Source organism: Aythya ferina, assembly GCF_964211825.1.
Source record: "Aythya ferina genome assembly, chromosome: 10".
NCBI lineage: Eukaryota > Metazoa > Chordata > Aves > Anseriformes > Anatidae > Aythya > Aythya ferina.
In genome coordinates, this window is record NC_140306.1 from 17,974,790 (window position 1) to 17,990,380 (window position 15,591).

Here is a 15,591-nt window from a genome sequence, read left to right on the forward strand (position 1 = left end):
AAAACTATAGTTGACCATATGTAAATGTTTTTCAGTATCTTTTTTTTTTTTTTTTTTAACCTTGCTATAATTATACCATGGTTTCAGAAGTGGTTAACTGTTGCACTAGTACTTTTTGCAGTCATGCCTGCTGACTGTAGGAGAGGAGCAAAAGTGTCAATGCCCCTTTTGATATACATCAAACTTTTTACAGTGTATTTGGGGTAAAGTAGCTGCTTATGAAAAAAATACATAAAAGAGCAGACTTTACTCAGTTTACCTGTTTGTTCATATTTTTCTTCTGTTTACTTGTATCTTGTAACTTCTGATCTGTGGGGTAAGATAGGCTCACTGAGACTAAATGGAGGAGAAACTGGGAGCTGGTCTACCACTAGTTGCTCAACTGAAGGCGTTGAGAAGTGTCTGGCAGGGGAAGTGGTGAGGGGTTTGTTCAGGGTACTTAATTCTTTTTGAAAGTAAAGTAAGCTCAACAGTAAAAGTTTGCTAGCAAAGCAAGCTTTGCTGGCTTGTGAACTCAGTGAATCAGTGCTATAGTTATGAATCTATATTGGATCAAAGTCCTCTCTAAATTAAGTTGATATAAACATGACATTATTTTTCCAAAAGAAGTGAGAGAATCCTGAGTTTATAGTGCTGTAGTAGCATAATTCCTTATTTCTTCTGTTCTGTTTTTAGGAACAGTTATTCATTCTTCTCATCTGACAAACAATAACTATTTCCAGTGGTAAATTTCTAACAATCAGCATACAACCTTCTAAAATTATAGAAAGGTTAAAGGGTTCAAGTCTTGAGAAACGTAACTTAAAAAAAAAACAAACAACAACAATCCATGCTTTTCTTGGGTATTATTTGTAGTGGAAAACTTTACACTTGAAATAGAAATGAATCATGAATAGGGTGTTTCTCAAATTACATAATCCAGAATGTCATCTGAAAAAACATAAACAAAAACCAACCCTCTCTAAGTACTTTCTCAAGGGTCACAATCTGCTTCTAAAAAATGCGTTGGTGTCGATAGCACAACATAACTAATACAATTCTGTATTCTGTGATGTGCTTTCTCATTTTACACTCTTATGCAAGTTTAAGAATTTCTCCTGAACAAGATTTAGTCAGGTCACCCTGATCAAAAGATAATGAAGTCCGTGAAAGGACTCTTAATGCCTTCAGCACAGCTTTATGAACTCAGTTCATCTGTAAGTGAATCTTGTAGTTCAGATGGTATGGGTTTTGTGTGGCAGAAAAGAAACATGCATTTGTAGAGATGAAAAAATTCTACAAGAATGTTAAATTGAACATAGCAGCAAAAACTTTAGTATATTTCAGATAGTTTTCCTTTAAGTCTAAAACTATCCTTAAAAAAAATTCTCACAACATCTAGAAAATCCATCCACCATATTTTAGGTTCTTTTTTTTTTTTTTTTTTTCCTTGTATTCTTTTGAGCTGCTAGCTACTGGATGGTGTTTGACAAAGGTGCTGTGTTGTATGATTTGGGAGAGTGCTGATTCTCAATCAATGCCTTTCTACATCACCTTCAGTAACTGTTGGTTTATTGCCTCTTCTGTTTTTAACAGTTCTCAGTTCCTGCTTAGCAACTAAATAGACACTCCCTGTTCACAACTACCATATTGTAGACTTTCTTAATTGAGCTATTTCCTTTGGCAGTATATTTTTGAATATCAGAATAAATACTGTAAGATTGCATGATAAAATGTATGGTGGGCCTCTGAAGCTTTATAGCTACCAGAATCAGTTGTGCTATTGAATTTATATCTTACATATCTGTTTGTCATAATAGAAATATAAAAAACTTTCATGGTGGGATTTTACTTGTAATGGCTTATGGGAAGAGGTGCTCAAAAATCACAAATGTGAGTTGATGCTGTTGAAACTAAGTATTTTATTCCAGAAATAGTGTTGGTGAAATCTAGCTATGTATTTCTGAGTGTGAATTTTTGCTGCTTTGTGTCCCATGAAGGCATCATTCCTGCTCAAAAATGAGTGACTGTATTATGTAAAATTTAATATAGAAATCCAGGACATTACCTTACCTTTGGACTTGCTGCACATTTCGTAGACATCTTTATTGATAGGATATAAATATATTTTTCCAGTATAATTCCTAAAGTGTAGTACCTTGTGCTGCTGTTTGCCTCCCTGTATTTGTATCATCTGCCATGCTAGTAACAACATTCTGGTAAAACAGGAATAAATGAGATCAGTGTCTTGCAAAATCAGGAGCATGTGTTTAGCTTTCATGCAAACTTAATTTTCAGTACAGATTAATTGGAATATAAATACTTTTTAGATAGAATGCTATTTCTAAAATTTCTAAAGACAAAAAAAAAATGGTTACTGGAAACATATTTAGAGGTGTTACAATCAAATGACATGAGCTATGTAGGAATATTTATCAGGATATTAGTTCTTCTGGAAAAGAGTATCTGTTGAAAGTGAAGCTCAAACAGGATAAAACGGATGGACATTTTATCTCAATGTACATCACTATTGCTCTGTCATATAACTGAACAGTTTTATTCCATCTGTATTAAGAATGATGTTTCTTTCCAGCTTCATGTTCAAAGAACTATTATTACAGCAATGATCATTCTTTTTGAAGGACTAGTGAGTTATCTGACAGACAGCCTACACTTACTCTGAAAGCAAATCTGAGATCCAGAAGGTTATATTTTACCAATTTTATATTGGGAAAGTTTTGCCGATTTTTTGCATATCTGGAAAAGAATCTCCTTTTCTAAAGAATTATTTTCCCTCATCCCTCATTTTATGTCAAAACTCTACAGCAAGGAAGTATGATAGTCACAATAATTGGTCAAATTAGTCAAATTGGTTCCAGAAAAATTCTCAGTACTGTTGTAAGTGCCCACATATGTTCTGATATCCTGTATGCTTTTTCAATGTGCAGTGGGGAGATTTCCAACAAATGCAATAAATTCTGAGTTACCTCCATGAACTGCACTGTACAGTTTCCTTCACTTAGTCCCAACACCTGGCAGTTCTTATATATTGTGATGGTCTCTAGGGTCTCAGACCCTTTGCAGTGATTATCTTTTATTGATACAAAAGAAACAGCCTTATTGATTTTAATTTTAGCATGTCTGTTTTTCTCTTAGGATGGTCATTTACTTTTAAAACCACATGTAAACTTTTTTTATTTAGATTTTTGTTCCCCAAGCAATTATTTTGATGGTCTGTCATTCAGTACTTAGGTAACCATACATAAACGCTTTTGACATTATTTTTTATGAGATCTTAGAAAACTATGTTTAATGAAAACTATGTTTAATGTTGATCACTTTTAGAGGTGCAAAAACACACAAAAAGCTTTCTCTCTCTCCACTCCCAGCTATTATTAAGATCCTTTAGGAAGCATCTTTAAGGGTAGGTAGAGTTATGTGGGAAATTATTGACTTAATCCGTGTAATGAATTCTTATTTTTAGTGCTATAAAAATGCAGTGTTTCCAGCTTTACTTCCACAGTCTTGATTCGGTGCTTACTGAACATGTCTGTCTGAACTGAAATAAAGTTTGTGAAGCAACTGAAGAACTTAGGCCTCCGAGATTAAAGTTCCTCAGAGGAGGAGGAATAAAAGACATATTAATGATTAAATGCCAATGATAAATGGATGATGTTGCATGTATTAATAAATCTTAGAGCAAATGCTATACAGACAGATTCATAGATTAGATATGATAAACCGAAAATAGTCTTTAACACCAGAAATCTTTAGAGTAATCATCGTGAGAAGCTATGGAGGATGGTAGTCAGGGAGACTTATACTTTGTGTCCCAAGAATGTAGTACTGGTTTTACTTGGACATGACTAGATGACATGGTAGTCTATGTTATTAGTAATAAAATGTGTGTTAGGTTAAATAGTCTTAAAAATATATATATATATAACTTTTGTAACAACTATTGCCATGTTGTGAGGAATCTGCTGTGAGAAAAATCTGTAAGTAAAGCATTGCAGTATGTACTACAGTGTGTTTTACTTAATGCATCTCTTCAGGTACTTACTTGGTCTCTTACTGAAAAGAGAAAGATCATGTATCTTGTTGCTGTCTTTTTTTTTTTTTTTTTTTTTTTTGGTCACCTTTACATTTACATTCTGGCAGTTGAACTCTTTTAGACTTGACCTTTTTTTTTTTTTTAATGGTGGAATCGTCACCATGTCAGGGCTTTATTTATTTTTTATTATTTATTTTTATTTTTATTTTTATTTTTAATTTCTTAAATAACCATATCTTTTTCATGTTTTCAGAGGTGTGATATTTGCAAAAGACACATCTGTGGATGAGGCCCAACTTCTGACGCGGAAAGCAGTCGCTGAACCTCCAGGAAATATAATTTCAGAAGAAGCTGAAAAAACAACCAATAATGTGGGAAGTCTGATGTATCAAGCAGACAAAGTAGCTACTGTTAATGGTAAGTTCTGAATGGAATTATGGACTAGATTTTAAAATGTAGATATGGGATTCTGTTTACATATTATTTTTTAAAAAAGGAATTCAAAGTTAAAACAAAGAAGTGAATGTTACAGGACCTGTGTTTTAGTCTCAGTCCTGCCATTAACTTTCTGCATTTCTCCCATGGCTAATCAAACTTCCAGTTTCCTTAGCTAGTGTTATGAAGCAGGGATGATGATGGGCTTTTCCCACCACTTCATTGTTCCAGGGGTGAAGTGATGGGTATTTGCAAAGGACTCAGGTGTGCAATGATGAAACTTGTAAAACATTTCAAAATTAATGTTGGAGTTATAACAGCTATTACAATTGAGAACTTAACAAGCTGTTGTTTCGTATCACTTGTGTTGCTGTTACCAAAAGAAGTCATTTGTGGTTTACAGCCCATGTTTATTTCCAGTGCTTGTTCATGCTGTTAAATGAAAAAGCACAGTCCTGCTGAGTGAAGTTTTGCTCTCTCACTTGTAGCTTACAGTTGACTAAGGCCCTTTGAGACAGAGGAGGAAGTGATAACCACAGCAGCAATGGGTACTAAAGCATGTATTGAATCACCTATGTTAAATAGCATGCTCGTCTGGCCAAGAACTAACATGGCATCACAGGGTTGCTGCCCATGTTGCCCTGGTACACGTTATAAAAAAAACATTAGCTTATCAGTAAGCGTCACTGGGAAGGAATGATAACACTCACTTGTAGTTTTGTCAAGATAAGTGAATGCAACAATAGTGTCAACCAAATCTCTGCTTGATGACTGCTTTCTCTTGCCATTGACTGGCCGAGTTTGGTGCTCCTGCTTTTATGAAGATCTTTTGGAGAGCAGGAAAGAAAACACTAATGCAAAACAGGGCATGCAGATAAATAGGCAGACATTTTGGAGGCTTCCTGTTTGCGCACAAATGGAGGTAGGCAGCTCATGTTGCAGCCCAGGAATTTATTTGAAGAGCTGAACCCTAAACTACATCTGCCCTGTTTACTTTGTGGCTCTGGTTAGGTCTTTCTTTCCCATGACACTGGAGACCCATGCCTTAAATGATCTGTTCTACACAGTTCTCTCTCAAACTTCCACTTGCTATTCTTTTCATGATTAAGGCAGTTGGAACTTTCCATTTACAAGCTTTTGATGAACTGATGAATTTTGAACTCCCACATAGCGTAGGGAGTTGTCTGTGTGTATAACTCATTTTGTATATTTGTATATATTATGTATTGTATATTGTTTTGCTTATGTTCAGTGCACTGTTTTTCTTTCACCAATGTAATTTTGGTAGTGCTAGTACTTCTTGTCCCATAACTATTGTTATTAAACGGGAAAAAAACTTCAGAAACTCATTGCATTCCTCTCTCTCTTTCCATTTAGGTGTTTAAAAAAAAAAAAAAAAAAAAGAAAGTGAAAGAATTAAAACATTCTTCTGTTCCTTTTATTATAGGAATAACAATAAACCAAGACCAATACCAGTAATATTTCTATAGTTTTCATTTGAAATTGCTGTATTCACTTGCTGCATGTTTTTTTTTGTTTGTTTGTTTTGTTTTGTTTTGTTTTGTTTCTCTATGCTTAAGCTACTTCTGCTGAAATTCTGTGCTTACTTAGGTTGTTGAGCAAGGCATCTGAGGATAGGATTTAAGTAAGTGGTGGCTGGGATTGGTTGTGGTTTTACTGGTTGGGTAAGGATTGAATGTGGGCAAAAAGATTTTAGGGAATAATTGCTTAGCATCTGTGTAAATTATGAATATTGATAAATTTACCATTATGATACACTTGCGAGGTAAAGGAGTGGCACCATTTCTGTTTTGTAGATGTGGAGTCAAAAAGTACAGGTTTCCAGAAACAATAATGCATATATGAAAGGGAAGAGTAGTAAGGTGGCAAAGGTAAATTTTGGCAATACCATGACATTTTAATGCCTGCTGTTGCAAATCTAAATTTCTCGTGAAGTAGAGATTATATATATAATACAGTGGATTGTGCAGTGGAGTTTTAGACATACAGAATTAATAGCCTACGTCAGTTTTAAAGTGTTTAATGTGGCATAGCTCAGTGTCACCCTACTACTACAGTAAATTTAAAATTCTTCCTTTGAGTGATGGCAACAAGATGTTTCCTCCTTCCTATTTAGTCTAGCCCTGTCCTCCATTAACAGGTAGAAGAGGTTCTGCTGCTAAAGAAGACATTGATGCTACTACAGCAAAGAAATACAACGTTGCTTCACTGCAGTTGGACCTCATGCCTCTCCTCTCAGGTATCACTCTGCAATGAAGAGGCAGGCAGGGAGTAGCATGCTAGGTGTACTGCATGCCTCTGCCTTGGAAGTACCTATGCTGGTGGGTCTGGCTGCTGGAAACTGTTTGGAAAGATCCTTAGAGAATTTCATAGTTTGTCTCAAAGCTGGCAGGTTAAGAAAGATTTGGGATTTGGTTTTGATCTGGGGGAGGCTGACATCAGTGTGCCCACGTAAGTTCTTGTATCCTGTTCTATTCAGAACGTGCTAAAATTGGGATGTTGGTTAGAGGAAAGTGGGTTATTTCTGTGACTTTCTGATTGTAACAATGTTAACATTCAGTATTAATGTGTTGTGCTATTTTGGTGTGTAGTGAATTAAATCTCCCCTTTATTCTGTGCATACAGACGGAAATACTAAGTGTCGTAGAGCAGAGAATGAGCTGCTGTGTATGAAGGTAGCAAAGCCAATTGTGGTGAAGCCGTTTCTGTGGCAATAACACAGCTCTCATAATGGCTAACTCAAGTTCATCTACAGGAACTGAAGTCACATAGAGCTACAATTTTGTATTATTATTTTTTAAAATCTGGTGCCTTCTCCATTTGTTCATCATGTCTAATACCCTTTCTGCTTATCCTTCTATGTTGGCATCTAAGTGAGTGATCAGATCAATTTCTGTTTATTTTAAGCCTACCAGCACTCAGCTAGGAAGAAATATGTTTTGGTATGAAGAAGTGTTGTGCTAGTTTCTAAGAACAGCTCTTCCTCATAAGATTGAAAGAGCAGCTTGTGGCATTGCTGCATTGTGGTCCATGCCTCTTGTAACACCAGGGTGACTAATCATGGAATAGAATGTGAAAGAAAATAGCCAAGGTAATCTAACTGGCTAAGTATTCTCCCCCACACACACACTTTTTTTTTTTTTTTTTTTTTTAAATACCTGGTTTGGGGCAGACATCTCAAAAAACTTTAGATTGAGTCACTATTTATGTTCCATAGCATCAAAGATGTTAGAAACCATGCCTAGTAACTTCTTATAGCATATGCCTGTAGTCCTGTCCTGCTGATACAGGGGTAGATTTAAAGTTTCTCAGACTCATTTTTCGCATTTCTCTCTATTACTACCCCTTTACTGAAGTATATGAATACTCTGATTTATGCAGACATTGTTGTATCAGAAACATGCTAATATATTAGGCAGATGTGCAGCTTTATTTACTTGAGGTGTTTCACATAATCCACATTTGAGATTAACTTTTTTTGGTCATAGTTACAATCCAACCTTTGGATCTACAGACAATAATGTTTTGTGATAGAGGGGACGGGTTGCCACTGTGTAGCACGTCACTGCTACCTCAGAGTCAAAGTACAGGGTAGCTCACAGCCGCTGGTAGATGCCCAAGTGGATCCAGATGCAGTCATTCTATGATAGTGTTTCAGCTCACTGTGTACTGTGCAACAGTCAGGTATTTCAACACTTAGAGGGCTGGCAAAAAAAATTTTGTGTTTTTTTTTTTTTTCATGACAGCATTGTTGGAATGTGCTTTTACGTACATTGAATTCAAAAACAGTCAAAATTCAAGTCTGTTTTATTTTATTTGAATAGGATATTAAGTAAATGTACTTCTGAGTAGAGGTTTGCGAAGAAGCTTCTGCAGAGAAGTGTTCTGGGTGACTGCTATGCTACTTTCTAAATAGGATTGTTGCATTACACCTTTGTGTAATGTAATAAAAATCCTGCCAAACTTGTAAGCTTGTGTTTTGGCAGTTCTTAAAATACTCCACAGTATTGTTCACAGTGTTTGTGTTCTCTGATCCTTCAGAGAAGCAATATGTGTGTATTTCATCCTCCAAAGAAACAGCAGGTCATAAAATCACAGTGGTTGCAGTTGGAAGGAACCTCTGGGGTTTGTCTTGTCCAACCCTCCTGCTCCAGCAGGGCCACCTAGATCCAGTTGCCCAGAACCACTTCATTAAAAATGTGTGGCATAATGTACATCTGATTTAGATACAGGAATACAAGAAAAAGATAAGAATACATCTTCAGATGTTTCTGTATGCATCAGCACATTTTAGAATTTGACCTTGTCTTTGGCTAGCAGAGTATTAACAGGTAAGATGCTGTTACTTGTGCAGCAAGGGAAGAGAAGAGAAAAATTAAATTTGATGTGTCTTGAAATAGTGAGTGGCAATGACCATCAGAAGCAAAAAATTTAAAGGTGCTTCTTTAACAAGGAGTTTGATTGATGAAGAGTCTTGGAACTGCTTTAATATTTACCTTTATGTGAACTGTAGATTTGCATCTTCAAAAAGAAACTTGTGTGCTTTCAACAGATAGCTTAAATAGGGGTACTAAAGGTTTTGGAGACTATTTACTTCCTCACTGTAAAGGGTAATATCTAAAGCAGTTAAGATAATACTTTTATTTTAATACAGATTCAGTGGAGGGTTTTTTTACTAATACAATCCCGTATTGATGCCTTGATAGGATTGCTTGTCTAATGGTATTTCATCTTGTATGTTTAAAGGAGAAAAATCAGTGATCAGTCGACTGGAAGAAAACAATCCAATAGTTTTAGATGCTTATGTGACTTTCACTGTAGAAACACCTCTTCTGTCTGAAAGGCAAAGACATGAACTGAACCCACTGGTTATAAAGATTTATTCGGCTACCTGTCTCCCAAACACCCCTGTACCAATAGAAGTGCTGCAGGTAACATACACTACTATTTCTTTCTGGAGGAATTCCTTTGTTATCCTTTGTTACTCTCAGGTATCTTTGCTTCAAATATGGACATAGTTTTAAAGAGAGCTTTCCTTACTAGTAACAACACTGGGTAATGTGACTAAGATTTTCTGAAAGAGATGTGGCCAGATTAGCGCTTGTGTATCACAGGCACTGGCAACAAAAAAATAGTCTTTGTGTTTTCCAAGGATAAGAATTTATATATAGTAATAGTATTTTGATTTCTGAGCATTGGATCTTGAGTAAGCCAGAGAGGTAGTTCAGTCACTGTGTTGTATTGCCTAAAACCACTCGCTGACAAGTTGATTGGCTCATCTAGAACAACTGTGTTAAAAATATTACTGGATTAAAAACAACAACAACAAAACAAAAACATTTCACGTCTTGAAAAGTGCTGTGCATAAAAAAAAGGTCTATATTGGTACGAATATAGTTCAAGGGTTTTGGTCTTATGCTTGTACATTTTAAGTGGTGAGATAGAAAATACGTTTTCTCGTCAAAAGTATGGGGTTTTAGGCTTAAAGAAACACTATTAAAAAAACGGCTCTTGTCTGAATATCGTGTATAGTGGATGTGAAAGTGAGATTAAAATTAAAAGATCGTTAATTTCAGGAGCTATTTCATTGACTCTCCAGGTGAGGTGGAATTATAAGGCAACAGTATATGAAAGATCCAGTCCAAGTCGCATCAGCCTGGTTCTTAATGTTAATAGGGTGTTCCGTTGTTTTAGTGAAAATAGTGTGATAATGTTAGGTCGGGAACTTTATAAAAGTACATGTAATTCTGTGATACAATTTCATATTGCTGTTTTTTTTTATGACAGACTAGGCAAATTAGTCTAGCATTTATGAAAAGTGACAGGGAAAATATTTCATTGCATTGTTACTAATCTTTCATAGTTTCTGCAGTCTGCAGAGTGATCACAGAAGTTGACTGTTTCCCTTGCCAAATGTGGTGAAATCATGAATTGTTGAAAGCCAGGAGTTGTCAGGGTGGCCCTTGACAAGGAGCCTTCTCTCCGTGCAGGCTGCTGGAATGCTGATGAGCGCTTACATGGAAAAAACATGAGTGTTGTGGAATGGATCCTGTTATTTACCCCCTAAATGAGTAACCAAATGTCTAATAACAGAGATCATACTGTCCATTCCTTATAGTATGTTTGGATAACTGTTGAATTTTCTTAACTAAAGCTATAAGCATTTATTTTAAGGCCTCAAACTCTACAAATGAATGTGGGGTGGTGGAAGGTGGGGAGATCTAGGAACCATTGCAGTTCCCTCCTGCATGCTTCTTTAATGATCTAGAAACAAGGAGACTGTTTTTTTGTTTGTTTGTTTTTGGATAATAGCAAAAAAGGACAAGCAAATGAAGGGCATAGTTAATTCCCGAAACCCAAGATCCAGGCATGTAGAATTACCTATTTGCTACCTTGAAACACACAGTTTGTGCCATGAAGTAAATCCCCCCTACCTTCTCTAGAAGAAAAGCTGATGGTTCTGTGAGGTTAAAAAGAAAGAGGAAAACATAAATCTGCAAATAACCTGTTTCTCCCTATTCTTTGTTCTTTAGAGATTGTGTGTTCCCACCTACTGCAAATACAAATTTCACAACTTTCCACCTCATCAAACTCATGGGCAAATCCATGGAACTCACGTTTATTTTAAAGATGTAAATGTACTTCTAACAGGAACAATGAAACCTGGGGAATTACAGAGGTATCTTAGAGGTCCACCTTTGGAAATTGAAGTTCATGATCGGGATAGAATCATGGAAGACAACACAAAAATGCCATGCTTGTTTGGGGAGGATCAAGCAGATGAAGTGGGTAAGGTGAGCCTCCCTGCTTGCAAATCCACGATCTATAATTCTTTTACGGAGAGCAAAGTGTGGCATCCACATGGGGTAGCTAAAGTCAGTCTAACAGATCTGTTGTTGGGTAAAAAGTTTTTGGCTATCAGTGCACCCATTCATAGCTGTTCAGTTCCAAATACAGGTGCTTTCAACAAGGAGGATAAAAATGAGAAAATAACAGAATCTGTTGATACTTCTCTATTACCTATGGGACATTATCTACAATCAGACTCACTTTTGAAAGTACAAGTGGAAATAGCAGTGCCATTGGGAATGCATGCAGAAATTGCTGATGTCCAAGTCACAAATTGCCCATACGGTTATATAATCTACATTTTTGGCTACAGTAATTCATCTTTATTACATGATTTGGTGGAAGAGATTACAGAAATCAATGCTAATGCCCTCCAGCTGCACAGTTATCCTGTACACAGAATTGGAATGGCTCTTGCTGCATTAATACTGAAAACCACACTTGAGAAGGTTTCTGAGTTGGATGTTCTTACTGGTTTTCACTTACTGGATGGAGCAACTCATCTCTTTGTCTTGGAGGGATTAAAAGACAAGGCAATCAAGAGACTCTGGGATAGGCACTTTGAAAGGTAAGAGGGAAGTTTTTCCTTAGATTCAGGGATTTTAATCTAATTTATACCTCTCCCATCCCTTTCTTTACAAGATACATGGTCAAGTACATAGCTGATATTTAATGTCGGTCTCAGTGACTAGTTCAAAACTGTTGAGGCATAGCATACTTTTTTTGTTAAGGTACTACATAGTTTGTGGGAACAACACCATAGTCTGACAATTCTAAACAAAAACATCCTAATCTTCCTTTTTTTTTTTTTTTTTTTTTTTTTTTCATCCTGGCCATTATTTTGCTCAGAGCTGGTATGAACCTCAAAAGTTTAATTTGAGTGTTCTTAGACTTGAGGCTTGTAATTGAGAAGTATATTTCTTGTACATAAAAGAACAGAAGATAAAGATGATAGTATGTTTATTGGTGATAATTTATGTAAAACTGTGTACTGAATTATTAATAGTACTTCCTCTTAGCTACAGTAATAAGTCAGTATGCATGCATAAGAAAGAAGATAAGGTTAATTATGAAATGTTCTAATTTCAAGTTTCTTTGAGAGTAGTGGTAGACGACAAAGTAAATGTGTAAAATTATATAAAGAATCTTTCACAACAGCTATCTTCTTTTTTTGTTGCAATTTGTTTTATTATCACAACTATATAGTGATGCATGGATACAAGGTACGGAATGTACTTATAAACCCAAACAGGCAGCTGAAAGATGTTGCTTCTCAAAGTGAATTCTGCAATTTTTCACATGTAATTGGAAGAGAAGGCAAGGAGAATGATTGAAAACAAACAAACAAACAACAAAAAAAAACACCTTTAAACTCTATTTTAAAAATGAGATTAATGCACTTCACATCTTGAGGATGCAACTGAACAGTAAAGGCAGTACAGTTTAAAGAAACAATGTGCAAAGTACACGCCCGACTAACATAGCACGTGTTGTTTTAATGTAATTCACATCACTTACACCCATGTGGAGCCCTGTGCTTTTTGCGTTCATCACATACCTCTGTCCTGGGCACACAAACACACTTCTAGTTGAATTTGGCCAAGGGAGAGCATGGTGGGAAATCTGTTGTCATCTGTCATATCTATCATTGTTTGCTAATACTTCATAGGATCTAAAGCAAAGTCACGATGAAGAAGCTGGAGTTCAAGCTTTTTCTACCTTTATGTTTAGGGAAAATATGAAAAATTCAAAAAGGTCTTCCTCACATCTCATGTTTAAAAAATAATCTTTTTTATATAGCACTGTAACATGTTGAATCTTTCTGGTATTTTTTTTTTTTTTCATTGCAAGTCACTTCACTGCAATTACTGAAATTATTTATTGCATGAAAAGTCACATCTTGTGAGTGGTCACCTGTAACCTAAACTGAGGCTTTGTTTTACTGTTGCAGTGTGAATCTTGATATATTTAGTAGAAATATTTGTATAATGCATTTGTATAGCTATAATAAGGCTGTTAAGGAGCATAGCACAGATGAAACTGAGATGAGCTTCCTTTCAGATGTGGTTTAAAAAGAAAACCTGTTCAAATCATTCATGGTATAAAGATTTTGATATTGTCTTTATGATTTTGTCCATAGTAACTTTTTCAGAACAGTTCATGGGAAGGGAAGGCTGTAGAATAAGACATTCCATGGAAAGGACAAAAGGAAGGCGGTTTCATGAGAGAGGGTAATTGTACTGTAGAACTGAGGAAACCTGAGATTTGGGCTGATGGATTTAACCTTGCCATTGGGGTACTCTGTTACAGGACTTACAGACATGAAGATGGACAACTGGAAATACTATATAATTCACAACTGTCTTTCAGTCAACGCCTGTATACAGACCTGGAAGCTATCTTTTATCATTTCTGCCTCTGTATGCCCCTCTTCACTATTGTAAAACAGCCTCTGCTTTATGTCAGAGGTATGATTTCCTGGGCATGTTTCCAAGCCTTGTCCAGGTATGACTCTTCTAGATTTGTAGTGAAGAAATTAAAAAGTGAAATATTATGAAAGGAGAGTGAATATTTCACATAAATAGTAATATTCTTTCATTTTTTCCCTGATGAAAGCAATCTGTGGGCATGATGGGTAGTTCAGATTCTAGATGAGATATGGTAAGTCAGAAGAGCATGGTTTACTAAATACTGATGTAGTGCTAAGTGGATAGTGGTGAGTATTTACATATATATATATATATGTATGTATGTATGTGTACAAAAGAAAAGAAGAGGGGTTTATCAGAAGGATAGTGATCAGAACATACCTGACTGTAACAGAAATAGAAGAAAGAAAATTCTGGTGTCAGAGGCATCAGCTGGTAAGGATTTTATTCTCTGCTCTGTTCTCTCAGAGAAAGTGGTATAGGACTGAGTAAAGGAGGAGGACTTGATAGAGCCAGAAAGTCACTTGAACTTATTGGGGAATTCTTAATTCCCCGCTTTGTGGGGGATCAACGGTACCAATAGTTTTGGTAAGGTAATTGGAGAAAGGAAGAGTTCAACGTGAGTTGGAGAGAATCTATTTCCTCTTCCTGGCTTTTTCTTTTGGAGTTTTGTTGCATGATTTATTGCTGGATCTCTGCCATGTTGCTCACTTTGTCAGCATGCAACTGTTTGCAGCTATGAGCCTTAAAACATCTTGACATTACATCTTGTGAGATGGATTAAAAAGGAGTGGATGAAGTCACGCGTGCATACACTATATAATTTATAAATCTATGAGAAGTTTTATGTGCGTGTCTTTTTGTTTCTTTCTAAATTAAGAAACATCTATTGAGAGGTGGGAAAAGGTCCCATCCATCTTTGTTGTAAGCAATTTGAGTTTAGAAAGCAGAGATGTACTGTGATTGCCTTCTTTCTTGCTATTAAATGACTGGCTTGTTTAAATTAACTTCTGAACTGAAATTCAGCAAAGGTTGTAGGAAATAAATGGGGATATTCAGTCCTGAAACAAAAAAGAGCAAATGTCTCCTAGACATCAATCTGATTTCATAAAAAAATATTTTAATGTGATGTTATGTGATAGTTAATGTGTTAATATACATGCAAACTCATAGCATCCTTCCCATTTGCCCTCCCACATACTTGCATTTTATTAAAACTAATTCAATAATGTGTGTTATGTCTAGATTACCCACGTACTGCAAGTTGTATTTTGCATATGTCACACTGCCTAGGCAGTTGCTGGAAAACAAATGCGGTACAGCTCTGATTTGGCAGGCTCGTTTAATGAACCTGTCTGTTTCTGCCTGTTGGCTGACCCACATATGTTACAGATGTTTATTTGCTGATGACTAATGAAATTTAACTTCATTGAGATAACAAAGAGCAAAACCTCTAACTTTACACTTAAAGTTCTGAAGTTCACTCATTTTAATGATCTGCACATAAAAGGTGAACCTCTTCATGTATCTGTAATTTGTTTCAAGTTTATTCTAGGAGATAGTGAGGAAAAGAACGCAATAAGAAGGTGACTGGTGGCCATCACTGTGGTGTTCATAAAAGTCCTTTCTATTTTTTTTTTTCCCTTCAGCAGATACCTTTCTTTCTTTAGCTATGTACTGGCTAAATAAATATTTGAGGTAGAGCATAATGTAATGCTGCATATTTCAGATACTTGGTGGTTAATTTTCTTTTGGAATTTTATTGCAGTATCTCCTTTCAGGGGAAAAAAAATTCAGCATATTTACTGCTGTGCACAACTTGCT

At 35.8% G+C, this 15,591-nt stretch overlaps 1 protein-coding gene across 5 annotated transcripts in view; it reads left to right on the forward strand.

Annotated features, from left to right (window-relative positions):
- Positions 1-15,591, forward strand: part of CFAP92 (cilia and flagella associated protein 92 (putative)) — a 100,262-nt gene that overhangs the window by 71,850 nt on the left and 12,821 nt on the right. For 4 of the 5 annotated variants that reach the window (XM_084530592.1, XM_084530590.1, XM_084530591.1 and 1 more), the window contains 5 exons: positions 4,287-4,450; positions 6,630-6,728; positions 9,236-9,420; positions 11,023-11,906; positions 13,649-13,843. In XM_084530592.1, coding sequence (XP_084386718.1) covers positions 4,287-4,450; positions 6,630-6,728; positions 9,236-9,420; positions 11,023-11,906; positions 13,649-13,843 — 1,527 coding nt within the window. The remainder of the gene's footprint in view (positions 1-4,286; positions 4,451-6,629; positions 6,729-9,235; positions 9,421-11,022; positions 11,907-13,648; positions 13,844-15,591) is intronic. The other variant, XM_084530593.1, reaches the window with a different exon arrangement.